The sequence below is a fragment of the Medicago sativa genome, chromosome 7 (genome assembly GCF_051527215.1).
Source record: "Medicago sativa cultivar Bolivia chromosome 7, Bolivia_mono, whole genome shotgun sequence".
NCBI lineage: Eukaryota > Viridiplantae > Streptophyta > Magnoliopsida > Fabales > Fabaceae > Medicago > Medicago sativa.
This window is the reverse complement of record NC_140755.1, coordinates 11,572,583-11,594,235: the sequence shown is the minus strand read 5'-3', so window position 1 is coordinate 11,594,235 and position 21,653 is coordinate 11,572,583. Positions and strand designations below refer to the sequence as shown.

The window sequence follows — 21,653 nt, the reverse complement described above, 5'->3', positions numbered from 1 at the left end:
ATTGAAGGATCAAACTCAAATAGTCTCTTATTCCTTTCTCAGTATTAACGCAAACACAAACACTTTCTTTCTTCAAATTCTCAATTACTATCACTATTCAATATCATCACTCTTTCTTTCTTCCTTCAATTCAGTTCAGTGATGGCTTCAACGACGTCGTTTTCTCTTCCCTATTCAACTCCCATTTCCTTCAACAGAAGAAACAGTGCTCTGTATTTTTCTCATCATCACCGTGTTTCTCTCTCTTTCTCCGCCAAACGCGTTTCACTCAAATCATCACTTCCATTAAATCAAACAAACTTTCTTGCAAATGGAATTTGCAGAACTCAAACAAATTCAAAGCGTTTCTCTATTCGTTGTGAAGCTTCTTCAACTGGAACTGGAAGGGTAATAACAGTAAAGTGAATCTATGAAGCACGGACACTCCTCTCTGGTGTCGGACATGTGCACTGACACACATATAATTACACTGAATTATGTGATTTTTTCAAATTATTAATTATTAATTGTGTCGGCGTGTCAGTGCCGGTGTCTTTGTCCAAATCGGGGCTTCATAGTCTCATCAGCTTCAATTTCATTATTTTATTTTTTTTTGTTTTTAAGTTACAATTACGATATGCTTCCAGACTAATTAGAATAGAAGCAATTAAACTTTGGGTATGTTTGGTATCACAATGAGTTGGACAAAATCAAATTGTAGCTTTTGTAAAAACACAATGATTTTGCCAAACTCAACGAGCTCGTAAGAAAACAATAAGCATTGTAGAGAGAGTAGAGGAAATTGAGAGAAAGTGATGAAAGACAACAAATTTATTGAATAATGGAAAGTGACTTAGGTACCATTTTTTTTTTTTTTTAATAAGCTAAATTAGCCCACCTAAATTGACACGGGGAAAATCAAACTTGAAACCTTGAAGAGGATTACACTCCCAGATTATAAGTCAATACCATCAGGCCAACCCAAGTGGGACTTGGTACCACTTAATCACTTACCAGTAAAAAATTAAGCATTCAATAATCTTCTAAATAATCAATCATTAATTTGCTAACCACATGGATAGTTTTCTCAGCTTACTTGCAGAATTGGAGAATTGTAAATTTGTATCTTGTTTGTTATGTCTCTATAGCTTATGAGGTACAGCGGTTGATGTTGGGACTTGGGGTTTTGAATTTTGATGCAATGGCAGATTACACAGCAAGAGTTCACAGAGATGGCTTGGCAGGCGATAGTTTCGTCGCCCGAGGTGGCTAAAGAGAACAAGCATCAGATTGTGGAGACAGAGCATTTGATGAAGGCTTTGTTGGAGCAAAAGAATGGTCTTGCTCGCAGGATCTTTTCCAAGGTTGGAGTGGACAATACTCAGCTTCTAGAAGCTACTGATAAGTTCATTCAGCGGCAACCCAAGGTGATTTTCTATTCTTTACATTTGAACAAGTTTGAATTGAAATAGGAGCACTCGCAGTCTAGTATTTTACTGATTTGTTGAGTTTAACTTTACTACTTAAGTACCCATTAGCAGATTAGGGCCTGTTTGGATAAATAACTTAATGAAAAGCTCATGCAGAGGTGCCTGTCATAAAAGTGCTTATGTGTGACCTACTAGTATGAGTCGAACTGTTTTTATAGAAACTATAAGCCGTTTTCTTAAGCTGTCGCGGAGAGCTTATGGAAATGAGCTGAAAACAGTTTATAGATATGTCATAAGCTTTCTGTAAGTTCTTCCGAACAAACTGACAATCGCTTATACCAGTAGACAAGCTTAAATAAGTCAACCCAAAGAGACCAGAGATATTTGTTCTGGTGTTCTTTATTCTGTACCCAAAAAGCTCATTTGTTTGAATCACTTTCAATTATGTTAGGTGATAGGGGAATCAGCTGGTTCAATGTTGGGGCGCGATTTGGAGGGATTGATTCAGAGAGCCAGGGACTTCCAGAAAGAATACGGGGATTCATTTGTTTCAGTTGAGCACTTGGTTCTTGGTTTTATCCAGGACCAACGATTCGGGAAGCAACTCTTTAAAGATTTTCAGATATCTCAGCCGGGTCTAAAATCTGCAATAGAGTCCATTAGGGGACGCCAGTCAGTAATTGACCAAGGTAATGACATTTTCCATTTGTTTCATTCTAAATTTCTTAATAAATGATTGTTTCAATATGTTGTTCATTACTTAAAAGACTTAGATATCTTTGGGAAAATTAAGCAGGGGATTCATGTTGTACTTGAATTTCTTCTTTATAGCTTTTACAAGTTGTGTGTTGTATATGATTTTCTACATTTAGTATTGATAAAACTTTGTTTTACCTAAATGTTGTGAAATTGTGGCTATGGCAGAATTTGAACAATTTGTTTTGGCACAAAATATCACATAGTGGCGCTAGAGCACTTATATGTAGTGGAGTTTGAATAAATTGCAATTTTACGCTGTCTGCAATTGACAACACTGCTTTATATTTGTTATAGATCCTGAAGGGAAGTATGAAGCATTGGAAAAATATGGGAAAGATTTGACAGCAATGGCTAAAGCAGGAAAGCTTGATCCAGTTATAGGAAGAGATGATGAAATACGCAGGTGCATTCAAATTCTCTCCAGAAGAACAAAGAACAATCCCGTGCTGATTGGTGAGCCTGGTGTTGGAAAGACTGCAATTTCTGAAGGGTGCGTGCTTAGTTCTTTCTTTGTTATATCTATTCCCTAAGATTGGATTATTTCCCATCTGTCGAGGGCTTGTTCTGTTAAAATCATATTGGAATAGATTTTACAAACTGGCTCGTAAAATCTTTATTTCAATGTCTAACTCTAACTAGCTCGATAAATACTAGTAATGCAAGTAAATAATTTAAATTTTATTTAAACATATGGTTTAGATAAAAAAAAAAATTTAAATTATCTAAACCTGGAATACTTTTTTCGCTCTAAATGGAAATAAAGAAATATATTGAAAATATGATCTGCATGCAAATTTTGGAGTTCAAAGATATCTGTTAAAAATATGAAATGGGTTTAAATGTGTTCAACCTAGGTTAAGGATTGTCTCATAATTTTATTGGAAACCAAACAGGTTATATAATTATGTTATTGCTTTCCCCATAATTTGGATGCTTCTTTTATATATATATATATATATATATATATATATATATATTCTTTACAAGTTTATGCATATTGACCTATCTCTTTCTTTGAAACAGACTTGCTCAGAGAATCGTGCAAGGAGATGTTCCTCAAGCTTTGATGAACCGTAGGGTATGTGCTTCATCAAAATGCTTAGGCTGTTGTTTATAGAACTGACATGCAAAGATTAGAAATGTAATATTTTGAGTTTCATTATAATGATCCTTACTATATCCTCTGCCAGTCTAATTTTAATTTCAATTTTAGGAAAAAAATAATATAATAAAATATTATTTACAGTCCTTCAGAAGTTTTAATTTCAATGATCTTATGCACCGGTCTCTTTTCAGCTTATATCCCTTGATATGGGTGCACTTATTGCTGGAGCAAAATACCGGGGAGAATTCGAAGATAGGCTGAAAGCTGTTCTTAAAGAAGTAACAGAATCCGATGGTCAAACTATCCTTTTCATTGATGAGATTCATACAGTTGTTGGGGCAGGTAACAAATAAACTTCAAAGCTTTTCATTTTCAGATATCTGATTTTGGGGATTAAAAATCCACTGAAGGCTGATCTATTACTTGATGCAAATTAGTTTATTTACCAAAAATGTCGGTAGACAGGCTTGATGCAAATTAGTTTATTTACCAAAAGGTTGTTAAATCGGAAGGAATCTAATCATATAGATGACCTTTGTATAACGCTTATGCCTAATAGAATTTATAAAGTAACATGAGCATGCTGGATTTAACTGCAATTATACTTTTTCGCATGTTAGGTGCTACAAATGGTGCTATGGATGCTGGTAATCTCTTAAAGCCTATGCTCGGAAGAGGAGAGCTGCGATGCATTGGTGCAACAACACTTGATGAGTATCGGAAGTATATCGAGAAGGATCCAGCACTAGAGCGTCGTTTCCAACAAGTTTATGTTGACCAACCTACTGTTGAAGATACCATTTCAATACTAAGGGGACTGCGGGAAAGGTATGAGCTACATCATGGAGTCCGAATTTCTGATAGTGCACTTGTGGAAGCTGCAATTCTCTCGGATCGATATATTAGTGGAAGATTTTTGCCTGACAAAGGTAACTTGTTTAAATTACAAAAGAACTGAGAAGTTTCATAAGCATTCGCTTTGATTTTAACAATAAATTACTAATATAACACTTCAGAAATTTGATATTAATGAAAACTGGATTTTAGATTTGAACATTTTTTTTACTGTTTTAAGCATGCTTTTGAGAAAACAAACTTGCTTGTTTATGGAGAACAGATAATTTACAGATGTTTGTTAGAATTGTTTATTAGCTTCCGGTGTTGTCAAATTCCCGCCAAGGTGTTGTCACGAATTTTGTTTTAGCCTCCATAGGCAGCAACAACTGTTATATCCACCATGTTTATGCCATAGGTTTGCAACGTGGCATTTCTATTGTGGATTTTTGGCTGGCCGTCATAATTGATGACACTGTCATTTCATAAAGATCTTTAAATCTAATTGATGCTACTGTTAGGGAACATAGTCTTTAAACGATAAAAATGTAGTTCTGACTCATCTCTCTTTTATTCCACTATCGAGATTATTTGCTTAAAATCTCTTTCTGGGCCGCAATCAATAATGTTCATAAGGCACTAACTTCTAGCTCCTTTCAAATTACAGCTATTGATTTGGTTGATGAGGCGGCTGCCAAACTGAAAATGGAGATCACTTCAAAACCTACTGCACTTGATGAGATCAACCGGTCGGTCCTGAAACTAGAGATGGAGAGACTCTCTCTCACGAATGATACAGATAAGGCTTCTAAAGATAGGTTAAATCGTCTTGAGGCTGAGCTCTCTCTTTTAAAAGATAAACAGGCTGAGCTCACTGAACAGTGGGAAAATGAGAAGTCTGTAATGACTCGACTTCAATCAATCAAAGAGGAGGTGTGTTATCATATACTTTTTTTTTTAATACTGAAGGTTCTCAAATATGTGATTCTGTATAATTTTCACCATTTGGAAAAACTAGTGCAATTAAATGGATTGATTTGGTAATAATAATTGAAACTTAATTAATTAGGAAATGAATTTTTATTGATTAATGGTCGGCACCAAATACTAATGTGTCCTGTATTTATGCAACAGATAGACAGAGTGAACGTTGAGATCCAACAGGCTGAGCGAGAGTATGATCTGAACCGTGCTGCTGAATTAAAGTATGGAAGCCTTAACTCATTGCAACGACAACTTGAGAGTGCAGAGAAAGAGTTAGATGAATATATGAACTCTGGGAAGTCTATGCTAAGAGAAGAAGTAACCGGGAGTGATATTGCTGAAATTGTAAGCAAGTGGACCGGCATTCCTGTTTCAAAACTTCAACAATCAGAGAGGGAGAAGTTGTTGTATTTAGAGGAAGTACTTCATAAGCGTGTTGTAGGTCAAGATCCTGCCGTTAAAGCAGTAGCCGAGGCTATCCAACGTTCAAGAGCAGGTCTTTCAGATCCTCACCGTCCAATTGCTAGCTTCATGTTTATGGGGCCTACAGGTGTAGGAAAAACTGAGTTGGCTAAGACACTAGCTTCCTACATGTTCAATACAGAAGAAGCACTTGTAAGAATTGATATGAGTGAGTACATGGAAAAGCATGCAGTTTCAAGATTGATTGGGGCACCACCTGGATATGTTGGGTACGAAGAGGGAGGTCAGCTTACCGAGACAGTTCGCCGCAGACCTTATGCTGTTATTTTGTTTGACGAGATTGAGAAGGCACACTCAGATGTCTTCAACGTATTCCTTCAAATTTTAGATGATGGAAGAGTAACTGACTCACAGGGTCGAACAGTAAGTTTTACCAATACTGTTATCATTATGACCTCAAATGTTGGATCGCAGTACATTCTAAACACGGATGATGACACAGCACCTAAGGAATTAGCCTATGAAACCATAAAGCAGCGGGTAATGGATGCTGCAAGATCCATCTTTCGCCCCGAATTTATGAATAGAGTTGATGAATATATTGTCTTCCAGCCTCTCGACCGTGATCAAATTAGTAGCATTGTCCGGTTACAGGTAACTTCACTCCTCCCACTCCTTTCCATTTTTCAAAAATTTGATCGACTCCAATATATACATATTGATTGTCGATTCTTACAAGTATATCAAAATTATGAATATCGGTCTTTTGAAATTATAAAATTTGTGATCACATTGTGATCCTTGATATCAAGGAAAATCACGGTTAAACACAACTAATATAGCCGTAATTGCAGTCCCTTTAGGATTGCTGAGACATTAAAAACCATGATGGCCCAATCACAATAGCCTTCATGAACTTTTTTTTAAAACCTTGCGATGTGAATTACATCAAGCCTTCTTGCAAGATTTTCAGGATATTGTTCCATGTCATTTAACATCCCTAACTCCGATCTTTTTCTACATTTTATTGCAGTTGGAGCGTGTGCAGAAGAGAATAGCTGATCGCAAGATGAAAATCCAGGTGACAGATGCCGCCATCCAACTTCTTGGAAGCTTGGGGTACGACCCTAACTATGGAGCTAGGCCAGTCAAGAGAGTGATTCAGCAAAATGTGGAGAATGAACTTGCCAAGGGTATTCTGAGAGGAGAATTTAAAGATGAGGACACAATCTTAGTAGACACGGAACTCACAGCATTAGCCAACAATCAACTTCCACAGCAAAAGCTAGTTTTTAGGAAGATCAATGCTTATTCGCAATCTACACCACAAGAAAACCTGGAACATTCTTCACAAGCTCCCTGAAAGAATGCTTTCTACTGCTCCATATTTCTCAGCATACTAGATTTCATTAATATGTGACTATGTTTTCTATAGATTTTGACTAATACGAATATAATACATGACAAAGTATCAGCTTTGTCACTCCAAAGCATTGTGAATATATTGAATTAATGTTACCTATTGAATGAGTTGCATCCTTCAGAACTGACTAAACGAACCCATGATAATATTACTATTGAGTATATATGAGTATGGCTGAGCTTGATTCAATTTTAATTAATATACTGAATTAGTTCCAGCTTCGATTAATATCTCGACTGAGAAGCATGACTTAAATCTAACAAGAACAAAAACTTTATTAAAATTTACGAATTTAAGTGCTACTCCAGTTTTAAATATAAGCAAAAGTCAAGAAGTAATTAAGACCAAATACATTTTGACTTTTGCTTATATTTAAAATCAGAGGGAATAGTTAGTCTCGTAGCTGACCTAAAAAATCGTAGTAGGAATATGCTAAAATTTCACTTTTCAAAATTGATTTTAAAGGTGTAAAATTAATTTTGACATGTTTAGTTGCTTTGGAGCATAATTGATTTTAACTCCATAATTGATTTTACTTGATGTTAAGATTTTGTAGTTTCTTATTCTATAATTGATTTTTGCATTTAATTTATCATTTAACTCACTTTTACATATTCAAACACAATGCATTGTACCTTTAACCAGTGGTGGAGCCACGTGAGGACTGGGGTAGGCCATGGCCTCCCCATTATTTATTTTTCTTAGGTTTTTTGTACACCGAAAATTACCAAAATGCCTTGAGTTAATTTGAAAATTACAAGCATGCCATCCTCACTTTTCTTTTCCACATATCGTGAGACTGAATGTGTGTTTTGAAACTTTGTATTCACTCATCATGTTGTGCCTGAGAGTAATGTTGATTTTCATTTAAGTTGGTTGTTACAAGAATCAACACACTATAATTATAATTATGAATTATGTACTATAATTTTGATAAATTTATTTCTTTGTTAGACAGAAAAGTTAAGAAGTCATTTTTAAAGAGGAAGGTTGATAATATTGAAAGAGATGAAGAAAATATAATTTCTTCATTCGAACCTAATCTAACAATCGAAGAAAATGTGTTGTATATAATATGATTTATTATTTTAGTTTATTTAGATGTCGGCCGCCAGCCACCCCAAGTTTTTTCGCCTGGCTCCGTCACTGCCTTTAACCCACTTTAGATAGAATCAATTTTACATACACAGAGTAATTATCTTTTGGGAGTCATAATAGAATAAAACTTGCAATTGAATCTTGAGAATAAAACTTGCAATTGAATCTTGATGATGGAGGTATAAATCAGTGTGCATGCGTCAACCAAGTAGCATTCACACAAGTCCTATGTAGGTAGCTCAGTTGGTGAGCTAAGGGACGTTCAAGGAGATTTAAGGAAGTCCTAGGTTCAATCCCAAAAACTAACATTTTTTTCTCCCTTCTAACAATTTACTAACAACTAACATTTGCTTATAAAGTTTCATTCACCTATAAAAAAAAATCCAGAAAGTTTCATTCACCTAAAAAAAATTTCAAGGCACATCATATGATACACAAGGGAATTATGGAGTGGGTGAGACATCAGCATAAAGTTCAATTGTAAATTAATAGTATATTGTATTGTATATATAATAGGTGCTTATTAGGTATTCCAAGAGCAACAATGTTCTTACTCAGATTTTCGGTGTTAAGTTTAAACTGATAAAACGATACTCTAGACTGTTAAAATATATTCTTTACATTTTTGTTGTAAAATCATTAATAATTTATTTATAATCTAAGTTATTTAAAAAATTAATTTAAAAAAATAAAAGCATGACTATGTAATCTATAAGTTGTGGCATTATCGATGAGTTTGAACTTTGAATACATGTAATATTTTATCTTGATATATAAGTCATCTAAAGATCACAAAAAGTAATTTTGGACAGGCTTAATGTCATTTATATCACCAAACATGATTAAGTTCATTGAACTTCGCTGACAATAATTAAACCACTAAAATTTGTGTTACATGTTTGTATTAATGGTGAAAATGATAAAATCACATTGAGCCATCACGATTTTGATAAAAGCTATAGTTTAGAGCTTAACAAAATAAGGATTTATCTCGATTTTGTCGAGTTCACAGATAATCCAACTTACTGTCAATCCAAAGACACATTAGTTGTGTAAGTATTTATATTTATATACATTCTATCCAAGCATAGCAACCACTCATTGAGTATGACAGAATTAACAATAAATATTGAATACAAATTAAAATAACATAACATCAAGACCTACAGATAAGGGTTGATCATGTTACATTCTAGTCACCTAGACTACGAGTATTTTCACCAGCACAAGTGAAATGAATATGAAGATAGCACATCAAGAACCATCCCCGCAAAGGCACCTTCTGCCTTCTTCACGCTTCTTCTAAACAATCTTTTATCTTGAATTTTGCAGATTCAGAAAGAATGACAACATCTGCAGAAACATTTAGTGAACAAATGTGATTAACCTTCAAACTAATTTAATCACATAAGGTGTACAATTAACCTCTAACTCTAAACATGGTGCAGAAGATAGTTGCTAATCATTTTCCAAATTTAATCAAATACTTACACATATATAACTAATAAATGTACAAGGATCTGGTAAGGAATTCATTGTTTCAGAATGTGGTTAGCTTTAAGTGGCTAAGTATTCAAACCAGTTTGACAATGGTTAATCTGCACAGGACTTTTGTTATTTTCCGTTTAGATCTAGAAGTTCCACTGCAGTTACAGTAATGACTTGAACTAAATATGCGTTATTTTTTACTGAGAGGTACCGATAATATACTTAGTAGTGTTGTTTGTAATGTTAGTTGAGATGTTAAATGATCAAGACATAGTAGACATGTGTATCATTGCTCGTAACAACAACGATAAAATTCATCTTTATTTTGTAAGCACGATATCATGAGGACAATGAGTGCTAACAAGCTCAAGTTTGCCAACATAATCAGTATAGTTTGTCCAAGTCAGATTATTTACAAGTTGTTTGGATGGACACATTTTAGCACGATTATTTACATCATGTTTGGATGGACACATTTTAACTTATCCAAGCATAAGTGTTCTTACATACATACCCTAAAAAATCAGTGCGCTAAAACTTGTTTTGCTTGAATTTGTTCTTACATACTGTAAATTTTGCTAGTTGTTTAAACAATTATATACATTCTATCCAAAGCATACCAACCAGACATTGAAAATAATAGAATTAACAATAAATGTCGAATAATACAACAATAACACCTCCAATAGATGGATCATGCTACATGCTACATCCTAGTCACCTATACTATGAGTATTCTTCACCTGCACAGGTGATCTGCATCTAAAGAAATTTTCAACCATTTTTCCAACATACGCGATAGCACATCATAAACCACCCCAAGAGGCTCACCATTTGCCTTCTTCATCTTGAATTTAGCAGAGTCGGAATGAATGATGACAGCTGCAGAAACATTTAGTACAAAAGTGTGATTAGCCTTCAAACTAATTTAATCACATAACACATACAATTAACCTGTTACTGAGGTACCAGAAGATAGTTGCTAATCATTTGCCAAATATAATCAGATACATCTTTACATATATAACTAGCAAATAGAGAACAGTAGAAGGGTCTGCTATTCTTTGTTTGAGAAAGTGATCAATAAGTGTTCAAAGCAGTAAAGAATAATGATTAACTACAATAAAATTCTACCTGCTAACATTCAAAATGGATCCAGTTCTCAAAGAAAAGTAAAGATGAACAGAAAAATAGTAAGTAATGGTTTTCCAGATACACAAAAATACCTGAAAATCATTCAACTATTACTCCAATTCAGGTGCCTCTTCAGAATCAGACAACGGCAATAGGGTACATATCCCAATCAAGTGACCATTGAGGCACACAAAATACTCAATATCATCTTCATAAGACCCCAACCTGCAGCTAGCACTTTGAGGAATCATTTTAGCTTGCTGCATGCTCCACAATTTCGCCTTACAATAAGGGCAAACTTCTGTTTGATGAAGCTTAGCACCTTTACTAATAAGCATCTTTCTGACCTTTGATGTTGCAAACGACTTAAAAACTCCACGGAAGAATCCTATATCTCCTTCTTCACCTTGATCTAGATGCTCACAAGGATCAGATACATACAAAACATCAGTTCTGCATTGAGGCAAAAGAAAGCTCTTCCCTGATGTTCTAGAAAATCGTGTCTGATACACAAAGTGACCAGGGATCTGATTCTGAATGTTTTTAAACAAGCCACCTTTCGTGCATCCCGAACAGTACGTAAGAAGCTTCCCTAATGCCCTCCAGTTCCCATCAACGACGTGGCTCCCGGTAGATTGCAGATCACACAACATCTTTGGAGCTCTTGTTCGACAAAACTCTTTCCATAGAACTCGCTTCGCAAGATCGTCAAACCATTTGCATACACATGATAGAGCCGCAATCAGCTTAGGATTCCATTTTAAATTATGAAACACTAAGAAAATCGCATCTTCACTTAGATGCCCTATGGAACATTGACAGCTAGCTGAATGTATGCATCGATACTGCTTTGTGATAATCATTTTTTTCACCTAGCAAAACTAAAAGAAAAGTTATCAGTTAATAAAAATTCTTGGTTAGCAAACATCATGGTACTCACCAAATAGACAAAACTCAAACACTGTATTTTCTTTAAAAAAAACATTTCACAATAATATGAAAAGTTCAGCAAGATCAAGACTGCTGATTGAATCATATTGAAATATACCAATATATACTTAAGCAAAACAAAATTAATATTCAACTAAAAGGGTTGCAATCCATAGTACTCACAAACCAGTTCAAGAAAAGAAAAATGAAATTTCTGCTTCGAGCAGTGTGTTGTGGGTTTCAAGTTTAATGTTACTTCAATTGCTTTGAGCTAACTAGTTTTACAACAATTCATCTCCAAAAATGAAAATGAAGACTACAAATTTACAATATGTTTGGTTTGGTTTCTTATTCTCATTTTCTGCTGATATATTTCCATCACAAGTATAATTACAGAAAAACTACCTTGTTTTATTTCCCTCATGTGTTCAAAGTTTTGTCCCCAAACAAGCTCTTAAAATATTAAGTTAGAAAATCCAAACAATACTCAATCACTTTGGCTTCAACTCATTCCTAATTTTAGCAGCAACATACACTCACATATGAAATCATTAAAATTCATACACCTAAGAGTTCAAATATTCACAAATCCCTCAAATCATACATAAAAGCCTGCTTAATTAAACACTTATAACATAAGCAGTTATCGCATAATGCTTATGTATAATCTAATTATATAATAAAAGATAAAATAAAGTCAAATCATTTTCATATAAAATATAAGTTGTATTCATTAACGATCCTGCAAGCGTATGGAAATAAGTTGAAAACAACAGATGTACATGCATAAGTTATTTCCATAAGCCCCACAAACAGTCTTACACAAGTTTATGTCAGTAGACAAGCTCAAATGAGCCAGCCCAAACCCATCATTAATGGATGTGTTTAGAATTTTGATTACAAAAATATACCCAAGGAATTGCTATCGGTACAAAACACCGTCCTTCATTAGAGGAAAGATATCATAAATAAAGAAAGCACACTTTCCCTCTTCTACAAAAATATCTTTGTATTCTATCATCAACTCAACACTTCTCCCAGCCGGAGTTAGAAACCCAATGAAAGTCGCATTATCGTTGTGCTAATTCTAACCCTGCTTGATGTGCAACGTCAAACGGCATGTGGTAGTGATGCAATGTCATACGTCGTTACACTGAACAACAAGCTGGATGATAAAATCATCATAACGATTCGTTGTATTACGAGCTACAACAGAGAAAAATGTGGCTGATGAAAAAATGTAATGATGTTTATAAAGAATAAAGAAAATCTGATTTTTTATTTATGATACCTTTCGTCTGCAATCAATGACCGCGACATTTAATGACAGTAACAATTAGTTTATGAACTTGAAACAAACTTAAAAAGTTAACGAGCTACAAAAACCCATCAATTAATTGACTGCTGATACATTTTTATTTAAAATAAAATGACCAAAGTTATCAGCTAGCTATAAATGACAATAATCTACAACAACACAAAAAATAAAATATTTATCAATTCAATCAGTGAACAGCACAAACGAATAAAGTTCTGCTAAATTTTCTGAATCCACATCAACCAGTCCCAAGATCATAGATCACCCAGAAACTTCCCATCAATTATATGCAAATCAAGTTAACAATACAAAGATTGACAAGAACTTTGATTAAAGAAATAAACCAATACAAATCGAATAAAATCAAAGATTGACAAGAACATCGAATTTTAGAGAGAGAAAGAGAATCACCTCGAAACCCTAGAAAAACCCACCTCTGAGTGGGAAATTGAAGTTAGAACAATCGAGAGAGAGAATAAGAAGTTATCAACAACAGTGTTAAGCAATTTTCCAGCTAATATGAGGGGCAATTTGGTCAAGAAATGAGTAAGGACAATGCAGAAAGTTGCAACAGAGATTGTTGCAACTTGCAAGTTGCAAAGATCATAGTGCGCCTTTGTTATAATCCAAATTATGAGGCCCAGTAATGTTGCGACACGTGCTTGTTATGGATGACATAATCATTTCATAGCTGGCACAAAGTATATTATTTTGAAAAACACAATTTTTTAGGGAATTGTTGAACTCCTAAAGGAGAGAAAATACTCCCTCCGTTCCTTTTTAATTGTCACATTTTGACTTTTTACACAAACCAAGACAACAAATACTTTTACTACTTTTGATACAACAATTTTTCTTTTTCCTATAATAACCTTAATCATTTAATACTTCATTTCATACATTTCTCTCTCTGCAATAAATATATAGGGGTAATATAGGTAAAGCCACATTTAATAATACTTTGAACTTTGAAAACGACAGTTATTTAGAAACAAAAATTTTATGCAAAAGTGACAATTATAAAGGAACGGAGGGAGTATGTCTTAGCTTAGCTCAATTGGTATAGACGATGCATAAAAATATGTAAGGTTCGGGGTTCGAACCCGGCCACCACCAAAAAAAAAAATGGAGAGAAAATATTCATATAAATAATTTTGTGTCAATATTTGAATATTTTTTTTATCTAAATAATTTTATTGTGTTTTTATTGTCTCTCTTTCTCTTTCTCTTTCTCTATATTATTTTTGACCAATAACATAAAATAAAATAAAAAATGGTGTTTCAAAAATTGTCATAAAATGATTGTGTAAATATCATTACTCCTCCAAACAACAGGTGATCAAATTTGTATACGTGTGTTATCTACATAACATATTTTGATCATATTTTTTCACTAATATATAAGATGTTAGATTTTTGTCAATGAATATTTTTTAAATATCAACTTTGTTATAAATTTTTCTAATAGAATTTAAAATATTAAAAGTCAAAATTGTATATTAACATGTGAAACAATAAACTAAATCAATCATTTTGAGACACATGTGTAACTAATTTGTTTAAATAATCAAGACTTTGGCGTGGAAATATGTGCAATTATTTTTTTTTTGTTGATAGATAGACGAAATTACAATAATCAATAAAAACTTAGACATTGGAAGTATTGGGGCGGGGGCCTGTAAATAAGAGAATCCAAAGGGATTGCGTATGATTTGGCAAGTGGTGATTTATGTAATTTAGAAAGCTATAAACGGATGCATCTTTAACAATGAGATTCGAGGTAGAATTAGCTAGTGGAAGAGGTCAAGGTGATGTCTTAAAAGTCATTGTTGGAGAGATTTAACATTTCGGCTTATATGTTCTACGAGTGGATTTAATGCCCCCATGATTGTTTGTTGAGCGTAACACAAACCCGCCTACAATGATTAGTTAAAAATACAAAGGCACACACCTTGCAAATAAGGCACACACCAAATCCTAAAGAATGAATCTGTATTATATAAATTTGTGAGTGTGACATCTCATTTCATTGTTTTTTCTAGGGACATCTCATTTTATTGTTAAACATAAACTATTCTAGGTATGGATGACTATCAGAGTCGTTGAAATGATTTTGTTTCAAGGAATAATTAAGAATATCAACACATCATATAGCATATTCGTATTTGGAAATGCAAATGACAACATGTAATGTTAAGTATTAAATAAATAAAAACATTTGCACTTAAACGTTACTATTCGTTTCGTTTCATATTTGTCACTTTTAAGGAATTTACACATACCAAAAAATCAAATTAATTTTATAATTTTTGATGAAATTTTTTTATATTTTTTCTATAATACCATTAACCATTTATTATTTCATTTTATTTTTTCTCTCTCTAAAATAAATAAGTAAGAGTATTATCGACAAATCAATAATTAATTTTGCATTGAAAGTTGAATGTGACAACGAACAAGTAAACTGAAACAAAATTATCCTGCGAAAGCTAGAAAGAGTAATATTTTGGAAATACTTGCACCAAGTCGATAAAAATGTTTCTAACGAAGGATCCACATTTATCATTCATAGTAAGAAGCTAAAAGTATATTCAATGAATTCAAAGCATATTCTAATTAATTCAATTCAAAGACACACACATGTGACATATAATTCTGCTAAATTAATAATCACATAAGTACAAACAAGAAAAGATACACAAACCAAACTATCAATAATACATCCACTTCAAAGGATTTTATTCTGAATTTCTGATAGTATATACCAATACCAAAGCCACAAAACAAGTCTCTGATTCTCAAATCTTGACTCACTCCTGTTTCTGAAACCAGACTTTGCTGCACAAAATACACATGAGATACAAAACATGTGAAGCATCCTCTAACCAATCTCCTAAAATCTCTAACTGTTGAAGAATTATCCATTGTTACCACCAGAATTTTAAGTGGCGCAGCGTCTTATGACGCAGTGCTGAGATAATGAAAGGTCGTTTTTGTAATGTGACGTGTGCTAGAGGCACACAAATTTTGTATCCTTAGCAATGTTCTATAAGAATTAAGAGTTATAATACATAAACCATGATGGAATGATAGTTGTCACAAATATGAAAAATTACCATAACTGCTATGACTCGAATAGATAAACCATGTTTTTAGGCTTATCTACAAATATGTGATCCAACAAATAGATTGCCACCCAGCACAAGCGACTTTAACGACACTCAAAAGATGTATACAACATTCAAAATTAACAAAAAAGAAGAGAAAAAAACAATGCAGTAGGAAATAAATCTCAAGTAGAAAAGTGAAGCTCCAAATCAGAATCACAATAAAAAATAGTGCGTAAAAATGACTGCAAGATGCTTCTACCAATTCATCAAGTCCCCATCCACACTTGACCAAATCAAATAGGATGTTGGTGTTATATGCATAATTGAGAAAAGATATGTGCAAATCTAAAACAAACAACTATGAATAAGTTAAGTACCTAAATTGATTATGTTGGAGCTTCCGCTGATATCAATAAAAACATTAGATCGACGAACCAACGAAGCAGAATGATGGATGAACAAACAAATGAATCTTCAATAAAAACATTAGATTGATGAACCAACGAAGCAGAATGATGGATGAACAAACAAATGAATCTTCGATCAATTGTGAGATAAAACTAAGAACCTTAGATCGAATGCAAGATTAAACGAACGAAATCCCAATAGGAGGGCTATATGGATTGAAGCAAGCTCCATGGCCTTGGTGTGACATTTCTAATTCAGTTACGATTTCAACCTAGCAAATATGATCTATCTCTTCTCCTCTATCACAATAATGGAGTATGCCTCTACGTATTAATCTATGTAGATGATATATATCGAAATCAATGGTTCTTTTTCAACACTCATCAAGGACTTTATCCTCTAGCTCAATACTCATTGTTTTAATTATCACAATAAGGCTGTTTTGGTGCTTTATCCTCTACTGTCTTGCATGTTATTAAGGTTCCATGCCAATATATGTGATTTTTTTTTTTAAAAATTCTATCCATTTTTTTTATTTAAAATATTAGAATTAATACTATGCAAATAGTTGTTATTGTTTTTTGACAACTTCTCTAATCAAATTCTGGAACTACATAACTAGAAACCCTTCCATTGCTACACAAAAGCAGTAGAAGGCTACTTCGACCCCCTTTTTATGATTTTCAGGATCCTGTTTTAATATTTCTGTTTTCCTATTATTTTGATTAGGTTTTACCGTAATTCTCTCTCTCTCGCGCGCGTACACACGTATCTAATTTTAAGGCGGAAATAATTACATATTGATAGATGAAGAATGCAGAACTCAATTATAGGATGACAATGGCTGTGTGCTTAAAATGTTAAAGTGTAGTATTGATTATTGGCTTCCAAAACAATATTAATATACACTTAAAGCAATCATTCCAAAAATGAGTACCAATGAAAAGAGAAATGCTATTATTCATGACATGCTTTTAATCCATATTGCAAAGCAGATGTTTGAGGTCAAACATGCTTTTAATATGCTGAGTCCCTGTAACATTTAATGAATAATTAAGCTAGTAAGTTTGAAGTAAGCAAATGAAAATAAATAACGATAAATGACACGTCTTATGAAAATGCTTACCTCCTTCACACCAATTTTGATAACTCTTTCTTCCAAATCAGATGGAGGGACTTTTGATGACATTGTAGATATTGACAACTTCCTTTTTCTCTCATTTCATTAGTCAAAAACAATAGAAATATAAAAAACAAGAGAGAATAAGAACATAATGTAAATATGAGAGAAATAGTTGTCACAAAATGATTGTATAAATATCATTTCCCATTTTATTATTGGAAAACAGAGCAACTCTTGTAATTAACACAAGCCTAAATAAAATTCATTTAAACACACATACATGATAAAATTTAAAAGTAAAATGATATTAAGTTATGTGACTTAATTATTTCTCTTTTAAATTTTATCATTTATGTGTATGTGCTCAAATAATTTTGATTTGGGGTTGTGTCCAACTAAATATTTCTCAGAATGATAATAAATACATAGTTTTTTTTTTTTTTTTTTTTTTTTTGTATTAGTAACGAATGCCTTCTAATAACTTTTTTGTGTCCAAACCCATTGTTATTTGTTTACATTTTTTAATGAAGCATCAAAATAATCAAACCTTTTGTTTGGCTTAACAAGTGCTTTTAATGGTTACACTATCTTAGTACGTGATTAATTATATTTCCCTTTCCAAAGTCGTATAGAAACTAGAACAAATCAAGAACTCTTTATAAGCATATATTGGTAGTTAATTTGTATTTTTGTGTTCTATTGCTATACTTTGGCTGCAATTGAAACTAAATCAGTTGAACAAGTTGACAAAGTTAGCTTGCGAGTTTTAGTCGACAAAGAAAGGAATAGAGTTCTGTATGCTGAAGCTGGTAAGGATTTCGTCGATGTTCTCTTTAGTTTCTTAACATTGCCTCTAGGTACTATTGCAAGATTAATGTCTAAGGATTCAAATATTGAAGCAGTGAGATTTGGTAGCATTAGCTCACTATATCAAAGTGTGTCAAAACTTGACCAACAATATCTATGGTCACATACCTGCAAAGAAATGCTGCTCAATCCCAGAAACTCGATGGAAGATTATTGCCAGAAGCTCAAACTAAATATAGACGACACGCCTGTGCAGTATTTTGTGTGCGGGAATTGGGATTGCAGAAGAAAGGACAGTGGATGTCGTTTGAGCATTTTTAGGAACAAAAAATGCTAACTTTGAAAAGGGTTGCAATCCATAGTACTCATAAATCAGGTCAAGAAAAGAAAAATAAAATTTTTGCTGATATATTTCCATCACAAATATAATTACAGAAATACTACCCTGTTTTATTTCCCTCATGTTTCGAAATTTTGTCCCCAAACAAGCTCTTACAATATTAAGTTAGAAAATCCAAACAATACTCAATTAATTTGGTTCATTCCTAATTTTAGCAGCAACAAAAACTCACATGCCAAATCATCAAAATTAATACACCTAATAGTTCAAACATTCACAAATCCCTCAAATCATACATAAAAGCCATGTTTAGATGAAGAAATTAATTACGCACTTATAACATAAGCAGTTATCATATAATGCTTATGTATAAGCTAATTCTATAATAAAAGATAAAATAAAGTCAAATCATTTTTCTCTAAAATATAAGTTGTATTCATTATCTATCCTGCAAAGCTTGTCGAAATAAGCTGAAAACAGCCTATGTACGTGTAATAAGTTATTTCCATAAGCTCCCCCAAACAGTCTCACACAAGTGTTTATGTCAGTAGACAAACTCAAATAAGCCAGCCCAAACCCATCAATTAATGGGATGTGTTTGTATCTGCAGTCAATTAGTTGATGGGTCTGTTTGTACCAAATAGCTTTTTAAGTCTTGTTACACGCATGAAGCTTACCATTTTTTAGAATCTTGATTACAAAAATATACAAGTAATTGCTACTGGTACTAAACGCCTTCCTTAATTGGAGGTAAGATATCTTAAATAAAGAAATCAACAATTTCCCTCTTCTACTCAAACACCGTCACACTTTTTTATCAACTTAACACTTTTCTAGCCAGAGATCGAAATGCACTAAAAGTCACTTTATCACCACTTTATCCCCCACATGATGTGCATAGTCAAACGTAGCATGTCCCTGCAAAACCGCCACACAATTGTGATGTTGTAGTGTTGCAGTGTCACACGTTGTCTGATGTTGCACAACAAGCTGGAGAATAAGATAATGGTGATGAAGCGACTTTAGTTGTGTTACTAACTCCAGCCAAAGAAACATTGAGTTGATAAAAAAAATGCAGAATACAAAATCTGATTTAGATACTTTTCCTCAATCAATGATGGGCGATGTTTAGTAACAGTATTAATTGTGAAATTGCAACAAAAACAGCTATTTTGTATAAACACATCAATTAATTGACTGCTGATACATTTTTACTTAAAAAGAAAATGACCAAAGTTATCAACTACCTATAAATAACAATAATCTACCAAAGCACAAAAAAAAAATTGTCAATTCAATTAGTGAACAAGAACAAAGTTCTGATAAATTTTCTGAATCCACATCAACCAGTCCCAAGATCATAGATCACCTAGAAATTTCCCATCAAAAATATGGAAATCAAGTTTACAGTACAAAAATTGACAAGAACTTTGAATAAGGAAATAAACCAATCCAAATCGGATAAAATTTAGAGTGGAATGAATCAAAGATTGACAAGAACATCGAATTTTATAGAGAGTGAGAGAGAGAGAGAGTTACCTCGAAACCCTGGAAAAACCCGCCTCTGAGAATAAGAAGTTATCAACAACAGTGTTGAGTAATTTTCAGCTAAAATGAGGGGTAATTTGGTCAAGAAATGTAATAAGATAAAGAAATAAAGAAGGTAAAGAAGTAAGGACAGTGCAGAAAGAAACAGAGATTGTTGCAAGTTGTAAAGATTTTTTTAGGACAATCATTTGGATCATAGTGTGGTGCCTTTGTTATAATCCAAATTATGAGGCCCAGTAATGTTGCGACACGTGGTGGTTATGGATGACATAATCATTTCATAGCTGGCACAAAGTATATTATTTTGAAAAACACAATTTTTTAGGGAATTTTTGAACTCCTACTAAATGAGAGAAAATATTCATATAAATAATTTTGTGTCAATATTTGAATATATTTTTTTATCTAAATAATTTTATTGTGTTTTTATTGTCTCTCTTTCTCTTTCTCTATATTATTGTTGACCAATAACATAAAATAAAAAAAATGGTGTTTCAAAAATTGTCATAAAATGATTGTGTAAATATCATTACTCCTCCAAACAACAGGTGATCAAATTTGTATACGTGTATTATCTACATAACATATTTTGATCATATTTTTTCACTAATATATAAGATGTTAGATTTTTGTCGATGAATATTTTTTAAATATCAACTTTATTATAAATTTTGATAAGAGATTAATTTAAAATATTAAAAGTCAAAATTGTATATTAACATGTGAAACAATAAACTAAATCAATCATTTTGAGCACATGTGTAACTAGTTTGTTTAAATAATCAAGACTTTGACGTAGAAATTTGTGCAATTATTTTTGTTGTCGATAGATAGACGAAATTACAATAATCAATAGAAACTTACACATTTGAAGAATTGGAGTTGGGGCTTGTAAATAAAAGAATCCAAAAGGATTGCGTATGATTTGGCAAGTGGTAAATTAGGTAATTTAGAAACCTATTAACGGATGCATCTTTAACAATGAGATTGCGAGGTAGGATGAACCAGTGAAAGAGGTCAAGGTAATGTTTTGGAGGTCGTTGTTGGAAAGATTTAACATTCGGGCTTGTATGTTCTACGAGTGGATTTAGTGACCCCTGTATTGTTTGTTGAGCGTAACACAAACCTGCCTACAATGATTAGATCAAAAGACAAAGGCACACACCTTTGCAAATAAGGCACACACCAATTCCTAAAGAATGAATCTGTATTATATAAATATGTGATTGTGACATCTTATTTCATTGTTTTTTCTAGGGACATCTCATTTTATTGTTAAACATAAACTATTCTACGTATGGATGAATATCAGAGTCGTTGAAATGATTTTGTTTCAAGGAATAATTAAGAATCTGTCAAAAAAAAAAAGGAATAATTAAGAATATCATTATCAACACATCATATAGCATATT

The 21,653-nt window shown here is 32.8% G+C and overlaps 1 protein-coding gene, 1 long non-coding RNA gene and 1 pseudogene across 6 annotated transcripts; 1 reads left to right on the top strand and 2 right to left on the bottom strand.

Annotated features, from left to right (window-relative positions):
• CLPB3 (casein lytic proteinase B3) lies at positions 1–7,060 on the top strand. Its single transcript, XM_085729935.1, has 10 exons — positions 1–387; positions 1,188–1,406; positions 1,861–2,098; positions 2,463–2,658; positions 3,192–3,246; positions 3,465–3,615; positions 3,894–4,202; positions 4,775–5,040; positions 5,242–6,168; positions 6,548–7,060. Exons 1-10 carry the CDS (start codon positions 142–144, stop codon positions 6,875–6,877), a joined length of 2,937 nt encoding a protein of 978 aa, XP_085586061.1. The 5' UTR covers positions 1–141; the 3' UTR covers positions 6,878–7,060.
• Positions 7,061–9,916: 2,856 nt separating this feature from the next.
• Positions 9,917–13,501, bottom strand: LOC146904250 (EID1-like F-box protein 2 pseudogene; annotated as a pseudogene). 3 transcript variants are annotated; one of them, XR_015020415.1, is made up of 3 exons: positions 13,317–13,501; positions 10,750–11,538; positions 9,917–10,405 (listed from the first exon to the last, which is right to left on the bottom strand). The product of XR_015020415.1 is annotated as an EID1-like F-box protein 2 pseudogene, transcript variant X1 (transcript). The 3 variants fall into 3 exon arrangements; XR_015020417.1 differs by having other exon boundaries at positions 10,750–11,529; XR_015020416.1 differs by lacking the exon at positions 13,317–13,501 and adding an exon at positions 12,499–12,606.
• A 2,085-nt stretch (positions 13,502–15,586) lies between these two features.
• LOC146904249 (uncharacterized) lies at positions 15,587–20,423 on the bottom strand. 2 transcript variants are annotated; one of them, XR_015020419.1, is made up of 5 exons: positions 20,233–20,423; positions 17,550–20,062; positions 17,361–17,456; positions 16,393–16,418; positions 15,587–15,743 (listed from the first exon to the last, which is right to left on the bottom strand). It is a non-coding gene; the product is annotated as an uncharacterized LOC146904249 (long non-coding RNA). The 2 variants fall into 2 exon arrangements; XR_015020418.1 differs by lacking the exons at positions 15,587–15,743; positions 16,393–16,418 and having other exon boundaries at positions 17,273–17,456.
• Between the last annotated feature and the right edge of the window lie 1,230 nt (positions 20,424–21,653).